This window comes from Panthera tigris, chromosome D3 (genome assembly GCF_018350195.1).
Source record: "Panthera tigris isolate Pti1 chromosome D3, P.tigris_Pti1_mat1.1, whole genome shotgun sequence".
NCBI classification, from domain to species: domain Eukaryota; kingdom Metazoa; phylum Chordata; class Mammalia; order Carnivora; family Felidae; genus Panthera; species Panthera tigris.
The window spans coordinates 43292079-43313545 of record NC_056671.1 but is presented as its reverse complement, the minus strand read 5'-3'; the positions used below and the strand labels follow the sequence as shown (position 1 = coordinate 43313545).

The window sequence follows — 21467 nt, the reverse complement described above, 5'->3', positions numbered from 1 at the left end:
ACATCAGTAAAACAGTTAAGAATGTTTTTGACAAGAGACATCATTTAAAGACACGTGGAATCCCTCTGCTGTCATCCAAGAACAAAATCCTGACTGGCTCCCACCTATTTTTCTCCTTCTTCTTCCATGGTCACTTGGGATGGGCCATGGGAGAGATCAGGATTCTTCATTTACTCTTTGCCCTAAGGTTTTATGGACTTTGTCTCACCTTTTGAATCCATTCCCCCAACACCACCCCAAGTTTCATTTTACACATCAGCGAAAGTCTCAGCCAAAGGGGAAGGAGTTTTCTTCCCACTGGAGTAGAATTCAGGAATTTATCTGTCTTAAGGTCTGGAGTCAAGCTAAATTATGTTACCTGGGGATGGTGCCAAAAAAAAGGTCTGTTCTCTTTTCTGAATCATGAAACCACCAGTGGTAATCTTATGTCCAAATAGTTGAGATTAAAAACACCAGTACATAACGTGTGCTTTACAGAAGATGGCTGCCAAGTATGTTACGCCTTCAACATAGCTCTCCTGGTAATCTGAAAACTGACCTTGAACGAAAAAAGGCAGGTGAGAAACACAGGGCCAACTCTACGATTAAGTGGTACCCACACATATTAGTTGAAAGATCAGCCTCGCCCAACATTTCCCCAACAACTTGCCACATGTATATTGTCTTTTTTTCTTTCTTGGCCTGCAATGTCCACCAGTCACTCTCCTGAGCTACACAAAGAGAGGGGACACTGTCCTAGGCCAGCATGTTACTGGGAGAGTCAGTGAAGGAGTTATATTCGATTATCACAGGAGTTTGTTTTAATGTCTTTATGGTCACGTTTCTTTTTTCTGTGAAGGCTTTGTCTTATTTTGTTGGTTAGGTGATGAATTAATTTTGAAGGAAGGCTGGTCAGTCGGTCAGTCAGCACCCTTCTGTTGAAGGCTGACTCACTGTTCTCAGTCAAGGGCAAATGGATTTCTGCTCTTTCTTTAGTGATTAAAAAAAAAAAACTTGCCAATAACCATCTGAATCTACCCAAAAGAGAGTTAAATTTTTTTCTTTTCCAGTATTCAAAAAATAAAGCCTAGAAAATAGTATATAATAGCACTGCCGAATAGAAATATAAGCCACACATGTAATCTAATATTTTCTAATAGACACATAAAAAAGGTACAAAGACACAGGTGAAATTATTTTTAACAGTATATCTTATTTAACCCAACAGATCCCAAATATTATCCTTTCAATGTGTAATCAATATAAAAATCGTTATATTTTACATTCTTTTTGTCATATTAAGTCTTCCGAATCTGGTGGATTTTAGACTCACAGCATATCTCAGTTTGAACTAGACACATTTTCGAGGGCTCGGTAGCCACACGCAGCCCCTGGCTACCACACTGGCAAGCTCAGATGTAGCCCTGCCCCACACCTCACCAACTTAGGGAAAGGAGAACAGAAATATTAACCGGGTTTTCTTTTTCACATGGTGGCAAACTGAAGTATACTGTAATGTATAGATATGGAGATGTAAATAAATGACACCATACCTAAAACCACTCTCAGATCATTTCAGCTCTATCTCTTTAGTTAATACAAATCACCACTGTACTATAGCAAAGTAATTGAAGATGGGTTTTTTCCCCTTTGGGGGTAAAGGACACAATGAAGGAGTGGTGCAGCCACTTTGGAATACAGGCTGGCTGTTCCTCCCAAAGTTAAACACTTCCCCAAGAGCAGTGAAAACATACATCCACACCAAAAACTTACACATCCATGTCCACAGCATTATTCATAACGGCCAAAACATGGAAAGAAGCCAAATGCCCATCAAATGATCAGTGAATAAATGTGGCATATACACAAGAATATTATTCGGCAATAAAGAGGAAAGAAATACCGACACGTGGTACAACACATGAGAACCCTGAAGACATGATGCTAAGTGAAATAAGCCAGAGAGAAAAGACCATTGTATGGTTCCATTTATTTTTTTATACTTTTCTTTAATGTTTATTTATTTTTGAGAGAGAGACCGAGAGAGCAAGTGAGCGTGGGTGGTAGAGGGGCAGAGCAAAAGGGAGAGACAGCATCCCAAGCAGGCTCCACACTGTCAGCACAGAGCCCAAAGTGGGGCTTGATCTCATGAACCTTGAGATTGTGACCTAAGCCAAAGTTGGAGTCTTAACTGACTGAGCCATCCAGGCTCATTCATATAAATGGTGCCATTTATATGAAACATCCATAGAGTCAAAAAGGACAGGAAAATCCATAGAGTCAAAAAGTAGCTTGGGTTACAAAGGGGTAGGAAGAGTTGGGGAGAAGAGGGGAATGACTGCTAATAGGTACAAGGTTTCTTTCTGAGGTGATGAAAATGTTCTAAAATTGATTGTGGTGATTATTGCATAATTCTGAATACACTAAAACTATCTAATTGTACACTTTAAATTGGTGAGTTGAATCATATGTGAGTTATGTCTCAATAACGCTGTTATTAAAAAAAAAAAAAAAGTAACAAAAGACGACTCCACCTAATGTATGAGGCCCCTGAACACCACATTTTATCAAGTGCTCATATGAGATTGCCTATGTGACCGCAGATATATGGATACGGAGGCATTCTACCAATACAAACAATGGGTGAAATGCTGAAGTATGTTTCTTCTATTTAAAGAAGGCAAAGCAGAGAAGCTCCAGGTTAATTTCTCCCTAGCCAGAGCCTATAAAGAGAAACAAAGTGTAGAATCTCAGACTGAAGACCTCCCTGGTAATAAGGAAAAAGCCAATCTTTCCATAGGAGGGTTGGCGAGAGGGGGTTTGACGACAGGGTGACAGGTCTGCAGAAGTACAGGCTCATACCCTGACGTCCCGCTTCCTCCTGCAATCCCGCCATCCTCCTGGGCAGCTCAGCACTCACTCACCACTCACTACCTCTTCAAGATGGGTTTCCAAAATCAGCTTCAGACTTTAGGACCCTAGCGCCAGCCTTCAGCATCAGGGCTTCCAGAAAGCGATTTACTTACCCAGAGACTACTGTCCTCCCTTATAGTTTGATACTTCTTTTACAATGTTTTGTTCTAGGCTTGGTTTGCCGTTGTTTTTATTTCCCCGAAACCAAAAACGTTTCCAAGACCACACTGGCACATTGGTGAAGTAACAGCTGCTTCGTAAAAAGCGCTTATTATTTGTACCTGACTATCCATGGTTGCATTTCAGCCACTTCCAAATAACCAACCAAACTGAAAAGATCTATTCAAATCAAGAAAGTAACAAACCACAAAGAAAAATAATTAGTTGCCTAATTGTCTCAATGAAATGAAAGGTGGCGGCCTGGGTCCTAAGCAACGTAAGTGCCTGGATTCCTCTGTGGTGGGAGCAGGGTCTGTGCCGAGCTGCGGCCTTGCGTGCTGACCTCTGAACCTCAGTGCCAGATGCTATCAGCGACCACAGGAAGAGTCAGCAGACATCCTGGAGTCACAGATTACAGTGTCTCTTTCACTTCATTCCTACTGTCACAAGTATGTTATCAGCCTGTTCGCTGGTGATAGCTACAGCTCCATCTCCTGTCCCCTCACTGCCCCTTTCTCCTCTTTCTGTGTAACATTGTGAGGCAACATCACATCAGTCACCCTCAATATCCCTTAATACCCCTTTTGCTATACAGACTGCTCTGTTAAAACACTTTCAGAGACGGGCTATTTTAACTGAATCAAGTCTAAATTCTTTCGTCCTGGTTTTCAGCTCGCTAGCCTGGCTCCTTACCCACCCCCCACCACACCCTCCCTACAACCCCAGCTCCAGTCAGGAAAACAGTTTCCCTCTCTGGGGGCCTTTTCTCCCATCCCCACACGCTCCCTAAGCTAACTCCTGCTCTCCTCACCCAGAGCTCCAGACTACTACAATGGTTTTCCTCTTCCTTTCTTGATTTCCTTTGGACGCACCTTCACCACAGAGAGCTACTGTTGGAACTCACTGGCACTGTTTGCTACTGTTACCTGTCAGTAACTTTTGTCTCCTTAACTTGCTTGTAACATGCTGACCGCAGGGACCAAGATTTACTATTCCGAATCTTCCAGGGCATCGAGCACATATTGGGAGCCTAAGCCACACAGCATTAACAACTATCACTGGATACTGGATTACAGAAGACTGGTACTTAATGCTCCTTGATTCCCTTGCTGTATCTTCAGTCTGTCTCTGCCTCAAGACCCTCCCACTGACTGCCTAGGGACTCCCTCATTTTAATGCCCCTTCCCTTAAACAATCATCCTTCCCTATTCCTTTCTCTGATCACACATTGCTGTCCTCCCTACAGAATTAGTAACCTTAGAATCTGGGTCCTCTATCTATCCTCTATTTCCTTTCAAACATCTATCAAACTATAGTATGATTATGTTGATTTTTTTCCCCTCCTCTGTTAGACCACAACGACCATAAATACTGATGCCATGTCTCAGCAATACAATCCCACACTCTAGCACAGGGGTAGGATATAATAGGTAGATAACAAATACTCTAGGATTTTATTCCAGGAGCTCTCATGGAGGGCCCAGGAATCATGCAAACTTCCTCTTCCTAGTGAAAATTAACTCTTTTCACAGAACTTGGTTGAGGAGTCCTTCTTCCCAGCATGCAGAGATGGGCTCAGCCCCAGGGCCCAGGGAAGCCGGCGTGCCCTTCGGCTCACCACTGTTGCTCTGGGGACCTCTATCTAAAGGTAGCTTCCCCCCAGCAATAGCACTGTTAGGAATTTACCCTAGGGATACAGGAGTACTGATGCATAGGGGCACTTGTACCCCAATGTTTATAGCAGCACTCTCAACAATAGCCAAATTATGGAAAGAGCCTAAATGTCCATCAACTGATGAATGGATAAAGAAGTTCTGGTTTATATACACAATGGAATACTACATGGCAATGAGAAAGAATGAAATATGGCCCTTTGTAGCAACATGGATGGAACTGGAGAGTGTTATGCTAAGTGAAATAAGCCATACAGAGAATTAGAGTGGGAGAAAGCCAAAGCATAAGAGACTCTTAAAAACTGAGAACAAACTGAGGGTTGATGGGGGGTGGGAGGGAGGGGAGGGTGGGTGATGGGTATTGAGGAGGGCACCTTTTGGGATGAGCACTGGGTGTTGTATGGAAACCAATTTGACAATAAACTTCATATATTGAAAAATAAAATAAAATAAAATAAAACAAAATAAAATAAAATAAAATAAAATATAATAAAGGTAGCTTCCCCTCAGACTGCAGACTGTACTCTCCCTCAAGCCTCCTTAAAGATGGCCTCTTCTCACTTGCTTTCTGGAAAGAAGGGAGATAGGAACAGACCTAAAGAAAATCATTATGGAAAGTTTGTGTTTCACACTCACCTCTCTGAATTCCTGCTCTACATCTCAACACTCTTCTTCCCCAATCCTAGGTGCCTTCATTCCAAAGCTCCTTGAACCTCTCATATCTCTGAAACATGAACCTTTTATTAACAACAGATTTGAGGACCTCAGCGAGATTTTATGGAGAAAGTAATCTGATTCAACAGTGCAGCCTGAAGTGCAGGTGACCATTAAGAACCACCATTCTTTCTAAAACTTCCTAGTGTATTTGTACTTCACAAGAGGTCTATAATCTTAAGTTTAACGGAAATAGAGTAAATTCAAATGAAGCAAAAGGACTGTCCCAGTATCTTTCTGAAGAAGCAAAGAGACACCCGGTCCTACCTTAGAGATTTCCAGGTGCTTCAGCAGGTCCTTGCTTTGCTCAGTCTTCTCCCTTTGACCCTAGTCACTCTCTGACCTCCTCCTCCCCAAGGTTGGCTTGAGTTTGTCTCCTCCCTTCTCAGACCTACCTAGCCACTGCTATCTTTTACTTTTCCTGGATCTGAGTCTTTGCTATAACTGACTATTTGACGTGGGGTCTGAGCCTCTGCCTTCCCTGAATTCAACTTTAGAAAATATTCTTTGTCCATACACAGGCACCTTTGGGGAGAGGACTACCAGATCATGGGCTTCAGTAAGATTTAAGAAAACACCCTAAGTAGGATGCACATCATAAGCACACAAAACATATCACTCTTCCTTTCTCAAATATTTATTGAGCTGAGGAACCGTCCCAGGTACAGTAATGAACAAGACACTCTGTCCCCATTAAACTTACACCATGGCTAAGAAAAAATATTTAAAAACAAAAAAAGTAATTGTAAGGATGCAAGGGTTTGTTCACTCCCTTCTGCCTATAAGCCCTGCCCTTGAGGACTAAATAAGATCACTTCATACCCCAATGTCGAAACCTGCTGCACACTCTGCTCCCTCCAGATCTTCCCACGCATGGGTCCTTCCCTTCCTGGTGCTTCCCTGAGCACCCTGGAACCCCAAATTCTTCCACTCTCTCCAACCGTGGGTATACTTACCCCCGCCCCCACCACATGCTCATCCAGGGTATACATACCATCCCCTCCCATTGTGTTCAGCCTAGGTATACATACCAAAACCACACCACCACCCCCATGTGCTCAGCCAGGGAGAAAAAAAAAAAAAGACTCTGAACTTATCAGAATCCACCTTTTGTAGGTATTTGCAATTAAAATAGGACAAAAAAGTTAATACTCTTTTCTTCTTCCCTTCATTCTAAATGCTGACTTATTCACAATTTTGAAAGTGAGGTTAACTATATACAAAGAGGCAGAGAGGGAAGGAATCAATTTAATAATATCCTAGCTGGGAGAAGGACTAGCTGAGCTTTTAAAATATAAGTGTTCCCACTTTACATAACCACAATCTCAGAGGAAGGAAAAAAGCTCCAAAGCAGAGAAGACCACCTGGCACCTTTTTTTTTTCCTTTGGTGGATGGATTCTAATACTTGGTCATTAGCCTGAGAAGGTAAGAAAGTCACTGCTCCCAGCAAGCCATCTCAATACAGAGCATGGTTCAAGTGATTTCTTTTTCCTTTGTTGATAACTAGTAGATTTATGTTTTCATTCAATGTGGCTTTCATTAACATGAGAAGCACAAAGAAAAATTTCATAATATGATAAATATAAACAGATCACTGAACTGAGAGAAACTGCAAGTTTTCTTGGGGTTATTAATGGAAACGTTATGCTTTTTATTAAATTTGTAGACATGTATATTTGAATAATTACCCACTGATTTTATGAAGCTGGGAGGGACCAGAATCTTCCATGATTGAGTGTGGAAATCTAGAATAAAGTGAGTTCAAAACACGTAAGCCTAGAAAATACTTCAGTACCTCTAAAGTTACATGAAGGGAACCAAATGGAAAACCAATAATCATGAGATCACTAATATTTTGAACAAAACTAATGAGATGAGAGCTTTCCATCTGTCAATTTTTACCAACTAACTTTTGTTTCAGAGAACTGGAAAAATATATCTAAAGGGAAGGTACCAAAATATTTACTCTGAAGTGTTGAAGTAAGTAAAAGTAAAAACCAGTACTATGTATGTAAAATCAGGGTCACCTAGGTGGGTCAGTCAGGTAAGCATCCAACTCTTGATTTTGGCTCAGGTCACGATCTCACAGTTCCTGAGTTCGAGCCCCACATTGGGCTCTGCACTGACAGTGTGGAGCCTACTTGGGATTCTCTCTCTTTCCCTCTCTGTTCCTCCCCTGCTTGTGTTCTTTCACTCTTTCTCAAAAATAAGTAAACTTGAAAAAAAAAAAAGTAAAATAAAATAAAACGTAGGGGTGGAATAGAGCTCTGGATGACATTACAGATCACACCCATAACAGTGCATGGCCTAAAGAAGGTTTCAAAATCACCTACTCTACTCCCTTCATTTTGCAGACTGGCTTATTTGAGACCCAGAGAGTTTACATCATCTTGTAAATTCACATAGCTAGTTAGTTAATACATATGCAAAAAAAAAAAAAAAAAAAAAGACTACTTCTGAACTCCGTTCTTCAAATATCCAGTCATGCATGCACATGTAGGGGGGTGTGCATGTGTAGACAGAGAGAAGGAGGGAGAGACAGCGTGGGAGAGACAGAGCTCAAATGAAGTACTGAACTCCGTTATTTTCACAAAATCTAGTTTTCTATCTTTGTCTTTCTGTCTTGATTAGTAACGAGCATTTGTGGAATACCTTGTAAGTGCCAGGCGTTTCACTTACATCAAATAATCCTCATAATGCCCTGTGACGTAGGTGGTTTTGTTATCTCTCTTTCCATAAAGAGCAAATGAAGGCTTGGTGGTATAAATTTACAAGTTTAAGGTCACTTGGTCTCCCTGACCTCCTCATTCACAGGCTTCACTGTTTAGAGGAGGCACATTTTGGTCTACCAAAAGTGCAACAAATAGTGAAGGCTTCCAAACCAAATTATTTTATGCATACTTTCTGAACTGTGTTTTAAACGAATATAGCTGCTGTTAAAAAGCAGAGTGGATTCACAAGGCAGCAGCTTAGGAACAGCTGTGGTCGCTGGTGTGTACACCATATGGAGACGGAAATTACCTTCCAACCTTCTTTCACGGGCTTATATCAAACAGATTCTTACACTTCATCCTGAATCTTTTCTGTGGAGCAAAGGAAAGAGACTCTGCATATGCCCTCTTCACTTGCACAGACGGGAAGGGGCGGGTACAAAGGAGAGTCCCAACCTTACCCGGAAACCACTGAAGTTTTGCCAATAGCGAACTGACAGCAACACTGGAGACAGAGAGAGACGGCTCACATTCCATCTGGCATGTGGTGCCCTCTATTGTGCCTTTTGAAATTCTGCTGGCGGGTGGGGAAACAATTTGTAGGGCTGGCTGATATTTTTCTCTTATGCAAATGTACCAGTGTTGGAAAACTGTCTGCTTTTCATTAAATCGGAAATTCCCAAAGGCAAAGCTTACATCTCCCTTCTTTACTGTGCATGATGCCCAACACATTATGGATAGTTAATAAATGTCACATCATTTTCATATTGCCTTGACTAAGAATGACATTTTCCCATGAGTCTTGCTTGCTTCAATTTCTCAGCAAATCTCAAAAACTGCGTTTATTTCCTAAGAAAAAAGCACTGTGTAAGGCCCATCTTCCTTGCCTGAATCTCTTCCCCAAACTCCTATTAATGCTTCACTCGCCTTTTCTCTGGGCCAAGGGATATCTCCTCCCACAACCCCCAGCTGTTCCCCAACTCCGTTTCCATTCCCACTTGCAGAATTTATTCACAAATCTCTGACACCCTGGTTCATATCACTTCCATCACAAAATGGCAGCTCTCTCTAAACTCCCTATACTTTATGAGTCTTTGGGGGAACCCTTTGATGAGGATTCTCAAGTAGGCTATCACTAGTATGCAGATTTTTTAAAGCGTTTTTTTGTTTTCATAAGGATTACTATACCTCTTATTTTCTGAGAAACTGAAAAAAATGAATTATAAATGCCAATGATAATTAATAGTCAGGAAAGGGACCTTGTTTTCTTTATCTTTGTACCACAATTCACAGCACGTGGTGGGTAGTCAGTGAGAGCTCATATGAATGATAAGTATTTCCATCTCTCCTCAATTATCTCAAAAGCAATTCAACAGTAAGATTTCTATGTAAAATGTGAGGTAGAGCAATCACTATATCTTCATATTCTTCATCAAAAGGCCCCAGTAAAGTACTGAATATGAGCTAGCATGAGGACTTCCTCTTCCAAGTACAAAACGAAATAAAACCCAAAGGGGAAGAATATGCTTATCTCTCGCTTACACTGCTTTGAATGCCTGAGCTTGGATTGAAAACTCTATCATCTAAAATGTCAACAGTAATTTTACGCATTTTCCTGCTTCACAGAACAAGAATGTAATAAAAAGTCTATCTCAAATATTAGAGAACAGAGGCATCTTTAGGCATTTAGAATAAGAATGTATTCTAAGTTTCTGCCAGAACTTTTGCAGACTGCTAGTTCCATTCTCCTGTTTTCCTGACAAGTCTACAGTTCTTCATCTTCTCAGTGTATGAAAAAAATTGATCTGTGTATGGAAATATTTACACCAATCAAAAAAAAAAAAAACTATCGTAGCATATGAAAAGAGAAGCTTGTTTCAATCAGGGCCAAATGTCAGTTTTCAAAAATTTATAAAAAGGCTAAAAAATGAAAAACATCGGAAGAAGCACGAAGTGTTTATAGTTATGACTCAGGAGACCAGTTTCACAATGTTTCCTGTGGCAAGAGTTGTGTTCGTTAAGAATACAACATGAGAGTTGTATTCTTGAGAGTTCAACACCTTTGTAGCTCCATTTATAACAAAATTATAAGGCACTGAAAAGTAAACTTGTAATTATTTTGTAAATAAACTGAATTTTTCAATGTGCTATATAAAACCTGACAATTTTGTAAGTGGAACAAAGCATAGGTAATAATGGATCAGATTATAAATAAATCACATTGTTATTTAATAATTAATAATTACTCAGTCTAAATTAACATTAAATTATAAATATGACAATACTATATATAATATTATGTTAAATACCATGGCTATTAAGTTCTACATAATAAGAGCGGTCAAAGTCCTTAATTCCTCACTATACATTCTACACCTAAATGATTAGCCCAAGCCAACCAGAGCCAGCCCTACTCCCTTCGTCCATACTGATTTAGGAAAAGACTGAGGCTCAATGTTGGCCAATGACCTGTGACAGAGGGTCTACTGAAGGCTTTCTGGGATAGTTTCCTTGCTTCCAAAAAGACACTGAAACACAGATTCTTTCACCAACCTGGACCCGCTGCAGCAGCCACCGTGTGACCATTTCCGTCACTTTTCATAACACACACTTGTATGCAGTTCTCTTTACATGCAAGATACTGTTCTAACTATTTTAACTCATTCAGTTCTCACCTCCCTATAGGTAGATACTCGAATTACCCCCATTTTTTGATGAGGACAATGAGGCACTGAGAGGTTGACTTACCCAAGGCTGTCTCGCCACTAAGTGGCAAAGCCGGAAATTCAACCCAGGGTACGCTCTCTCAGCCATGAGGATGCTATGTCACCTCTCCAAGAAAGCTGCTCTTAGCCCCCAGCATGTGTTTCTTCCCTTTAAAATATCCTCTTTGCTAGTGGCCACTAGGTCTTTAATTATTTTTAAAAAGGCCTGCAAGACAATAGACTCCTTCGATATTCCCTGAAAAAAGTATGACCCTGGTACAGGGAAGAGTACATAAGAGTGAGGGCAGTGAGGTTTTGATGGAGGGAGGACAGAAGGCATGAGGCCTACCAGGCTTCACAAAGGGAGAGCCGAGGTAACGCAAACACGGGAGGCTGGTGCCTGGAAAATGGAGGGGAAGGGAGCAAGAGGGTTGAGAGTTGTCAGCAACTTACCGGCAGCCACAGGTCAGTGCAGACCGACTATATACTTGGCCCCTCTTCTGTATTACTTGTAAGTGTTATAACTCACACATCCTGCAAGGAAGGTTTTCTTGTTATTCCCATTTCCCAGATGAGCAAAGTGGTACTTCAAGAGTGGGTGATTTGGTGGCAAGGGGCAAAGCCAGCATGTGAACCAGACTATCGGAATCTAAAGATGAGCTGGCATCCTGCAGAGCAAAGGCACCAGCAGGGACTGTGAGGGAGGAGAGGAGCCCTCCAGCTCACCACTTTGCTGAGGACTGTGTCTTCCCTCAAAACCAACGACTCTCAGACATCATTCCCTTCCCTGGGGGGCCTCCAAATGAACAGCTCAAGTCTTTCAAGGAAAATTTCAGAGTTCATCTGTTTTAAGTTACTTGGAGTTGCTACCAAAAGGAATCACTCTTTCCCACCCTACCCCTAACGACCAAGCACTGGAAACAACCTAATGCCTTCATGCTGTCTGAGCAGAAAAATGGCTGAGATTTTTTTTCCCCTTAGTTTTTCCAAAAATAAAAACAAACCACATTCAGCTTCAACCCAATTGTAGGACAAACAAATTATTCTCCCTCCCCACACTCTTACCAGGATTCGTAAGCAAATGCAAACCAGGAAAGGGCAGGGAGGAATTCTACTTAAAACGGTTGAAAACTTCAGGGCTCAAGTATTCAATCGATACATATTATGAATTATGAAACATGAGACCATGTATAAACAGCTGCTGATTTAATCCACATATACATGTGATCGTTTGTTTTCCCATCAAAATCTTGAGATGCAGGGCACGTGGGTGGCTCAGGTGACTGAGCATCCACCTCTTGATTTTGGCTCAGGTCATGATCTCACAGAGCATGGGATAGAGCCCCACCTCAGGCTCTAGGCTGACAATGTGGGGCCTGCTTAGAATTCTCTCTCTCTTGGGGATCTGGGTGGTTCAGTTGGTTGGGTGACTTCAGTTCAGGTCATGATCTTGTGGTTGTTGAGTTCAAGCCCCACATCGGGCTCTGTGCTGACAGCTCAGAGCCTGGAGCCTGCTTCAGATCTGTGTCTCCTTCTCTCTCTGTCCCTCCCCTGCTTGTGCTCTGTCTCTCAAAAATAAATAAGCATTAAAAAAATTAAAAAAAAAAAAAAGAATTCTCTCTCTTTTCTCCACCCCTCCTCCACATGCTCTCTCTCTCAAAAATAAATAAGCATTTTTTTTTTTTTTTAATCTTGAGATGCTCTGAGAATGGATGTATCTGTGTGTTTCTTAGCCATGGATGGAGTGGAGAGATTGTGGGGACTGAAGTCAGGTTGAATACAAATGTTGGCCATGCCACTCAGCTCTAGGGGCTTCAGTCCTCCTCACCTGCAAACTGCAGGTAATTCCCACTTCAAAGGATTTCTGAGAGAATTAAATGAACTAATGAGTGAGAAATTGCCTAACACATAATAGATAGCCGAGAAATGAGAAATGATGCTTAATGGTTTCTTTCACATGAAAATGGTTAAAATAAAATCATAATCACATGGGAACACCATGTGGAACAAATTTTTTACTGATGAGCTAGAAGGACTAGGCAGGTAGGACCTTGATAGGAGCAGAAGTGAAACCTGGACAAATACTTGTGCAAGAGATGGTGTGAATATCATCTCTAATGATAAAAGTTAGGAAACCTGCTTAAGTTATTTAAAAGAAAGTGACAGCCACGGAACTCCCGTTCTTAGGTCTCAGGAACCCCGCCTGCCTGACTGGAAGCAGAGAGTAGGGTGAGATATTCTACGAATCTCCTTCAAGGTGACTCTGAGAATCTTTTTTGTGTCTACTTCTCCACAAGCCATGTGACACCAAATTCTTAAAAAATCAGAAATATCAACTTCATTAGGATTCACAAAGCCACATAAATAAAACCCTCCCACAAAGTGATGCAAATGGCTTGAACATTTCCAAGAAATCAGATTCCTGTTTCCTGCCCTAACCTGGTCTCTGCCCAGGGTCAGTCCTTTGCAATTGATCCTATATCATTTCCATTCAGAGATGCTTGGAAAAGGTGCAGCTGAAAGGCCAGCCCCATGCTGAGCTTATTAAGTCATTCCTGACAGGAAATGATGGACATTCCTGGCATTCTTCTCAGGGACCCCGGTGAGCTCTGCCGGTGTCAGTCCTGCAGGCCTTGGTGAGAGGGATGTGGGGATCCCTGCTTTGTTGTTGGAGGTGGATGACTTCAAAGCAGTGCCTTCACCAAACCCAACCACGGAAGACAGGCTTCTAGCACAGTCGTGGGAGAGAAGAGACAGACAGCCTGGTCCCCAAACCCAAATAACCAGAAGTTGAGGCATCCAAGGGTTTATCTTGAGCAGCTTCCCAAACACAGTTCAGCGTCCTCTTGGTAAACTTTTTCAATCCTCTGCATTGAAAGCAGAAATGCACCATGTATCTCAGAAAGAACTCTTCTTTCTGGCTGTCTGACTAAGCAAATATACGTCACTATTTTTCAGGAGCCTGTGTGGTCTTCCACACCTTTAGACATTCAGTTCCTCTAAAACTCTTGGCAAGAAACAGCTCAGTGATTTAACTGAAGTCACTGATTTGAATTTTATGTCTTTGGAGGATGGTGTAGGTAAGGGGTGGGGGGTGGGGGGCATTCTGGAGCAGGACCGGGCTCTATTCTACATAGATTTCTCAGGCTGTTTCCACGTGCCTGAAGGTTAAATTGCTAAAATATTCTTGCTAAACTGAAATTATCATTCAAGAAAAGAAAGGAAAAAGAAAAAGCCCAGCATGTTTGAAACTTTAAATACAGGGGGGCCTGTGAAGTTGTAGGCGAACAAAACTATTCAAGGGCACACTTCCCGGAACATACTTAGGAAAAGGCATCTGATACCCTTTCTGGGACTGTATCCCTTAAATAGTTCTCTCAGAACTTCCTCACTTAGTTTTTACAAACGACTAGAATTCTACTCCACAGAGAATGCTTCTTTAACTTTCTGTTACTCTTTCACAGTTTGCAATTTTTCAGATCTTTTTCTCTTCATAGCTATTAATGCTCCTCATAGCTGAGCCCCGAGGAAGCAATTTTGTCACAGCTTTGTCAAATACAAACAACGAATGTTTCCAGCCACTCCCAGTTGGTCACTTGCAACCCTTAAATCTACCCATGATTTTCATGGACGGAACCACGTATCTCTTGCTCCTCTACCATTCCAGCTTTGGACATCCTATTATTATACCAGATCATATCCCAAAGATAACTCAAGAGAACCCAAAGCAACCAAGGAAACAAAGTTGGTCTAGGCTCCCTTCTGCCCCAGCACACAAAGGAGCAAAGCAGGCTCTAGAGGGAGGGCCCACGACATCCAGTATGATGTTCACCATGAGATGCACACACCACCCACCAGGGTGCTGGGGCACAGGACTGCTGTCCCCAGATCTTCTCACCTTTCCTAGTTTTTAGCAGTAAAGCAAGAGATATGATAGAACAAGAATTCATGAGGTTGCTAGAAATCAGAAGGTTCCAGAGGTCTACTAAATCCTAGGCACTATGTTCAAGCCACAGGGCCAGAAGGTCCAAGAAGGAACCTAATATTAGAATAAGGGTCAACACTTACGGGATGCTCACAGTGTGCAAGGCACTGTGCTAACCCAGCATCATATGTAATTCCACAACTTCATGCAGTTGGCCTATTATGATCCAAACTTCATAAGTGAGGAAACAGACTTCACAATTTTGGACACTAACGAACCCGAGGTCACACAGCTGGTGAGTAAACTCACACACCTGGTTCCAGTGCCCATACACCTAACCACTGCCCCCGCAATGTCTCAGGAAAGATGGAAAGCAGCCATCAAACAGGAAAGATGACACCTGGCCTGCTGTCCTCATGGATTTGTTGTGAAGGAAAAATATGTAAGTCCTTTAGAAAGATAAATGTGAGCTGGATTTGCTATGATCATTTCTACACATGTTCTGGAATTCACCCCTCTTCCCACACTTCTCCCCTTCTCCTATGGAATTCTGATACACTTAGCCCTTCACTCAATGAAGAAGAGACACTCTTCATTCCTTCTACTCCACATCATTTTCATGAAGAAAAATTTAAGAAAACAAAACCTGGGATGCATTCATGTTGATCATATGACTAATCAGAAGGTTTCAGGAGACATTCTTGGATCAATTTATCACAAGTTCCAAAATTTATAAATTTATATTTATCCCTTATAATATGAAGTAATTCTCCTTCCTTTTCTGCTAACTACAATAAAGGATACTAGTGCCACGTGATATTTTGAGGAAAACAGTAACTGAGAAATATGTAGAAAGATATCATTATAGTATAGATCATACTCTATCTCTAGAAAGTAAAAATTTAACATACAGGTGCCTCATGTTTCAGAGAGTGAACTCTGCCAAACTGTAACTATAGTTATATCCCAAATTAATCAGCTCTGCATACTGAGTCCAAGAAATGCTGACCCTGAGAACCTGATTAAAACTTGTATATGCTTACTTCATTAACCTTTCGAAGTTTCCCCTCATTGAAGCCTCTGTTAGAGAAGCAAATGCATGGCAAACCTATGAGATTTAACTCTGCCTCTTCCCCAGACACCTGTCCAGAACTTTGGGAAAGGGGCTAACAAGTGTGACATAAAAAGAGGCTAAAGTGGGGCGCCTGGGTGGCTCAGTTGGTTGAGCATCTGACTTCGGCTGAGGTCATCATCTCCTGATTCATGAGTTTGAGCCCCGCATCAGGCTCGCTACTCGCAGCGTAGAGCCTGCATCAGATCCTCTGTCCCCAGACTCTGCCTGCCCCTCCCCCACTCGTTCTCTCTCTCTCTCTCTCTCTCTCTCTCTCTCTCTCAAAAATAAATAAAACGTTAAAAAAAAAAAAAGAGTGACTGAAGAAAAACAGAAGACCTGCTTAAAACCAAAATGCAATAATGAATCCCCAAATAGACAAGGGCTGGTTGTCCTAATATCATGCCACGCTAGATTACCAGAAAAGATCACCCATTTTGCACTTTATTATAATTTTGTACCGAATTTAAAAAAGCAAAATATTATGTAAACTGCTACTATTTCATGTAGCAAATGTTTCTGAATAACTGTATACAAATAACTTTGGAAACAAGCCACCAAATAACAATTGTTAGAACAGTGAGTGGCCCCTTTGCCCTGTGAATAACAAATCCCTGGTTCATGTGTGGTCTAAATTCAAGTTGTGATTTGCATAAATCACAACAGACCCTATATGTTACCCCACTCGGACCACTTGCTAACACTCTTGCCACGCCTCTCTGCTCACGATCACCAATATTGGTAAGTTTTTATCATGCCTCCTCTGAGTCATCAGTCTATGATTTCCACACATAATTTAACCACCACAAATTAAATATTTCAGCAACTTATCATTTTTGCGTGTTTTTCACCAAATCCCCATCCATCTAGCTAGTTACATAGCTAGTTACATAGTCATGAAATTTTTAAAAAATTTCTCTCCAGGTCACTCTTTTTAAAGGAAACATTTTCTCATGGCTCTTCTTATTTCTACTAATGTCCAAAGAAAGATCTGAAATCTACTGATTTCCAAAACAGGCAGGTCAACATTGATTTTGCCTTATTTTTACAAGTTTGATATTCCTCTTTATTTCTACCTTTCCATTTTTGTTTTGTTTTTCTTTCCTTTATAATTCCTGGGTTCATCTTTGCTCCTGCTACCACCTTCAGTGAACCCACCATGGCAGTGCAGAACAACGCAGGGCACCAATCCCGAAACATGGAATGTGCAAAGAACAGCAGCGTGGAGGAGGGGAGAAAGTACTGAGCATCCCTGCCAGTGTACGAATGGAGTGGCCATCGGCTTGATGCCAGTGCATTCCCATCGTAAAGCCCTACTTTTTCACAGAAAGAAATGTAGAAGTGTATATCCAGAAGGAAAAATGTAAAGCAATGAGGGAGCCAGAGCAGCTGGGGACCGTTAACTTTAGTCAAAATCCAGCCAGGAGACTTTTTTTTTTTTTTTTTAGTCAACAGGAAGTAGATTCACTCTCTTTCACATTCTCTCTCTCCCATTCTCCCTGCCCCACCAACACACACACACACACACATGCACACACACATGCACACACACTCATTATTTTCTCCTCTATCCTTCTTCATTTCCTCTTGCCAAGGCACAGAAACACCCTGGACAGAAAAACCCCAGCTCCTCTGAACAGTCTTCAGAACTTTAAATGTTCACTGCCAGTTCAAAACCAAATTGCAGAGCACGAGAAGCATGGTCAAAGAGAGACGAGCACTGTGTGCGGCAGTCTGGGAGGCAGAGGAGCGTGTTTTGGTTCCCTACGGCTGCTGTAATAGATTTCCACAAACGTGGTGGCTTAAAACAACACAAATCTCCTCTCTCACAGTTTGAGAGGCCAGAAGTGTGAAATCCACTCCAGTTGGCTGGAATCAAGATGTTGGCAGAGCCCTGCTCCCTCCAGAGGCTCTGACCAGAAAATCCATTTCCTTGCCTTTTTCAGCTCCTAGTGACCACCTGTATTCCTTGGCTCGTGGCCCCTTCCTCCACCTTCAGAGCACACCACCTTCCCCTGTCAGTCGTCAAATATCCCTCTCCCTCCTTCTCATAAGGACACTTTGATTGCATTTAGAGCCCACCTAGATAACCTGGGATAATCTCCCCATCTCAAGATCTTTAACTTAATCACATCTGCAAAGCAACTTTTGCCAGACAAGGTAACATTCAAGTTCCAGGTATCAGGATGTGGATACCCCTGGGGGCTGCTATCCAGCCACCACAGGGCACCTGTGTCTGGCTGGGTGCCTGGAGAAAGCCGCCTTCTCACTATACACTACGTTATGAAAAAGGAGCCCTGAGGAAAAGAGGCAGAGATGTTTTCTCAATATCAACATAGAGAAATCATGTGTATTTTTGCTCCTGTCCTGTCACAGATTTACCTTTCTCATCAAGTTTTGCCTATTAAGCCGACTGGTTTATATTCAGCGAACCCTGTGAGCATCCCATCACTTCCCGTGCCTGGGCACGGCTTCTGCTCCATTACCATTACCCTCCGTGTTAGGAGAAATCGTCCACCTGTTACAGGGAAACTCAACTTCCAGTCAAACCTGGGCCTCGGAACCACACACATCCATGTGTGTTAAAGGTCCAGCAATGGCACTATCACCGTATCTCGTATCAAGCACAGAGAAGAAGAGCTTGGTCAGCACTCACCAAACCGCTTGTAACCGAAGGACTGCACCTCCTCCTCCTCTGCAAAGTCGTCTGCAGGAAAAGCAAAGGCACACTGTTAACCCTGGCGAGGCCCAGATGCACAGGGCCAACCTGGAATGCAGCTGCTGGGACCCCACCAGCTCCACCCTCCCCCACCTCTCCACCCTCCCCCACCAGCTCCACCTTCCCCCACCTCTCCACCCTCCCCCACCAGCTCCACCCTCCCCCACCTCTCCACCCTCCCTCACCAGCTCCACCCTCCCCCACCTCTCCACCCTCCCCCACCAGCTCCACCTTCCCCCACCTCTCCACCCTCCCTCACCAGCTCCACCCTCCCCCACCTCTCCACCCTCCCCCACCAGCTCCACCCTCCCCCACCTCTCCACCCTCCCTCACCAGCTCCACCCTCCCCCACCTCTCCACCCTCCCCCACCAGCTCCACCCTCCCCCATCTTCTCCACCCTCCCCCACCTGCTCCACCCTCCCCTTTGCCCACAACACGTGTCCTTCTGCTCCCGGAAAACATGCCACACTTTCTAAGAAAAGCTATCTGCTCCACCCTCCCCCACCAGCTCCACCCTCCCCCACCTGCTCCACCCTCCCCCATCTTCTCCACCCTCCCCCACCTGCTCCACCCTCCCCTTTGCCCACAACATGTGTCCTTCTGCTCCCAGAAAACATGCCACACTTTCTAAGAAAAGCTATGGGGTTCCTGCACTGGCTGTTCCCTCTGGCTGGAATGCTCTTTCTTCTGTTCTTGATGAGACTCCTTCTAATCCAGGTCTCAGCTGAAGAGTGACACCTTTGAGATGCCTTTCCAGACCACAACCCAGACACTCCCTGTCACACCACCCTACTTTAATATTACTCTCTGATATCCTCCTCATTTGTGTGTGTGTGTGTGTCATCTTGCATCCTGTGAGCAGAAACTTTTTCTGTTTTGTTTCACGAACGAATCCCCTATGCCTAGAATGGTGCATGCCACAAAGCAGGGGCTAAATGAATTTTGTTGAATGATGACTGAATAACCAGCTGTCCAAAGGGTTATGTTATCATCACATAACTGAGTCTTAAGCCCTTCCTCTCAGATGCCAGGCTCTGGGGTCCTGTGTTTCACTAAATGTGACATCTCAGGAGCCCAGCATGGCTCCTGCAGTGACAAACAAACCCTTCCCACTCCCTTTCCATTGGATAACCAGGACCAACAGATGGTTTCCCAGTAAATACATTTCAAAAGACAGACTTGCTATGGGAATTCCTAAATGTAGGGCCCCTCTGGAACAAAAGAGATAGGTCAGCCAAGCTTTCTACCAAAAGATCTAAATCCAGACCCCCAAGACAGATGTGATGTGATTCCTTATCACACTGACAAAGAACCTACGTTACAGTTCTGCCAGGTGTGGGTCTAGTTTCTTGTGCACTTAAAGGATACTTCTGACAACAAGTAAAGTGTCAAAATGAGGCCTTTCCAGGGAGCCCTAACCAATTATTCTTGAGCCGGTCACCATTATTGCACCAGCATTCAGTAATCTCCATTATGCAGTTCAGTTCAGAAGCATTTATTTGGCACTTACTGTGGACCAGAGATTGCCAGGCAGTGGGGCTTCAGAAATGAGTGAACATAGTCCCTTCCCTGAAGAAGCTGACAAGTTTTCAAGAAAGAGAGTCAAGGAGGGGGAAAACAAAGCCTCTGAGATCATTTTTTTCAGGCCCCAAATGGAATGCAGGACCTGGATGTATTTGAACCTTGAACTGTTATAGAAAAACCCAAGAGGCATGGTATCTGTAATACAATGTGGTGGCCTCAGAGCACTAGTTTGTTGTGAAGTGCTATGAAAACACCAGTGAGAGAGCAATTACTTCCATCAGAGAATGGAGAAGTGTGTATCTGTATTTTACCATTGTTTCCTTATTCAGAGAACAGGGAAGAAATCTTGCTTGGAATGCAGAAGGCCAGGTCTTCATAATTAAAACAGTCTTCTTATGTCAAAGATTGAAGCTTTAGGGGTGCCTGCGTGGCTCAGTTGGTTAAGCATCCAACTTTGGCTCAGGTCAAGATCTCATGGTTCACGGGTTCGAGCCCTGCATTGGGCTCTGTGCTGACAGCTTGGAGCCTGGAGCCTGCTTTAGATTCTATGTCTCCCTCTCTCTCTGCCCCTCCCCTGCTCACAATCTCTCTCCTTCTCTCTCTCAAAAATAAACATTAAAATTTGTTTTAAAAAAAGATTAAAGCTTTAGTTCTTTCTACATGGAAGAACATGCTTACAACCAAGAGAACAGCACCTTTCTCAGTCACTCGGTGACTGGTTAGTTTCACAAATACCTATTAAGCTCCTCTGGGCCAGCTTTACTAAGTAATCCTATCATATTAACGGCTGAAAGGCTTGGTCTAGTCTCAGTTAAAGAGAAATCCTTATCTACTGCTTCTGCAGATAAATAAATCCATTAATTCATTTACTTACTTATTTATTCACTCAATAAACATATGCTTATAGCCTAATGGGGTTGATGAGGCATGAAGACAGGTAATGGTGTCACCTAGATGTCAGCTTCCCCTGCCAGTTCCAGCCCCTCCTCCACCAGGCCACGTCTGAGGAGTCTACTCACAGACTCCTCAGACTTTGTGAAGCAAGGAGGCATCACTGAGGATCACAGAGTGGAAACAAAAGAGCGGTTTATGCTGTACCTCTGATAGCAAACAGCTTACAATTTCCCGTTAAGACATTTCTGTTCTCCTCCCAAAGCTTCTTTTCAGCAAGCCTACCATTAGTTTGTTTGTTTGTTTTCTTTTTCCTCTCTGATCTTTTTCCCATGCAGCATTTAGTCTGACTAACTCTTGTCTCCTTCCTGAAATTTCCCTGGGAACTTCAAATGTCTCATATTTTTGTTACTAAAACAGTTCAGCTCTGTCTCCAAATTA

The 21467-nt window shown here is 42.8% G+C and overlaps 1 protein-coding gene across 1 annotated transcript in view; it reads right to left on the bottom strand.

The window, feature by feature from the left end:
• The window catches only part of COLEC12 (collectin subfamily member 12), a 195801-nt gene that overhangs the window by 157906 nt on the left and 16428 nt on the right, over positions 1-21467 (bottom strand). The window contains exon 2 of the mRNA XM_042962225.1: positions 18548-18598. Within this exon, the coding sequence (XP_042818159.1) occupies positions 18548-18598 (51 nt within the window). The remainder of the gene's footprint in view (positions 1-18547; positions 18599-21467) is intronic.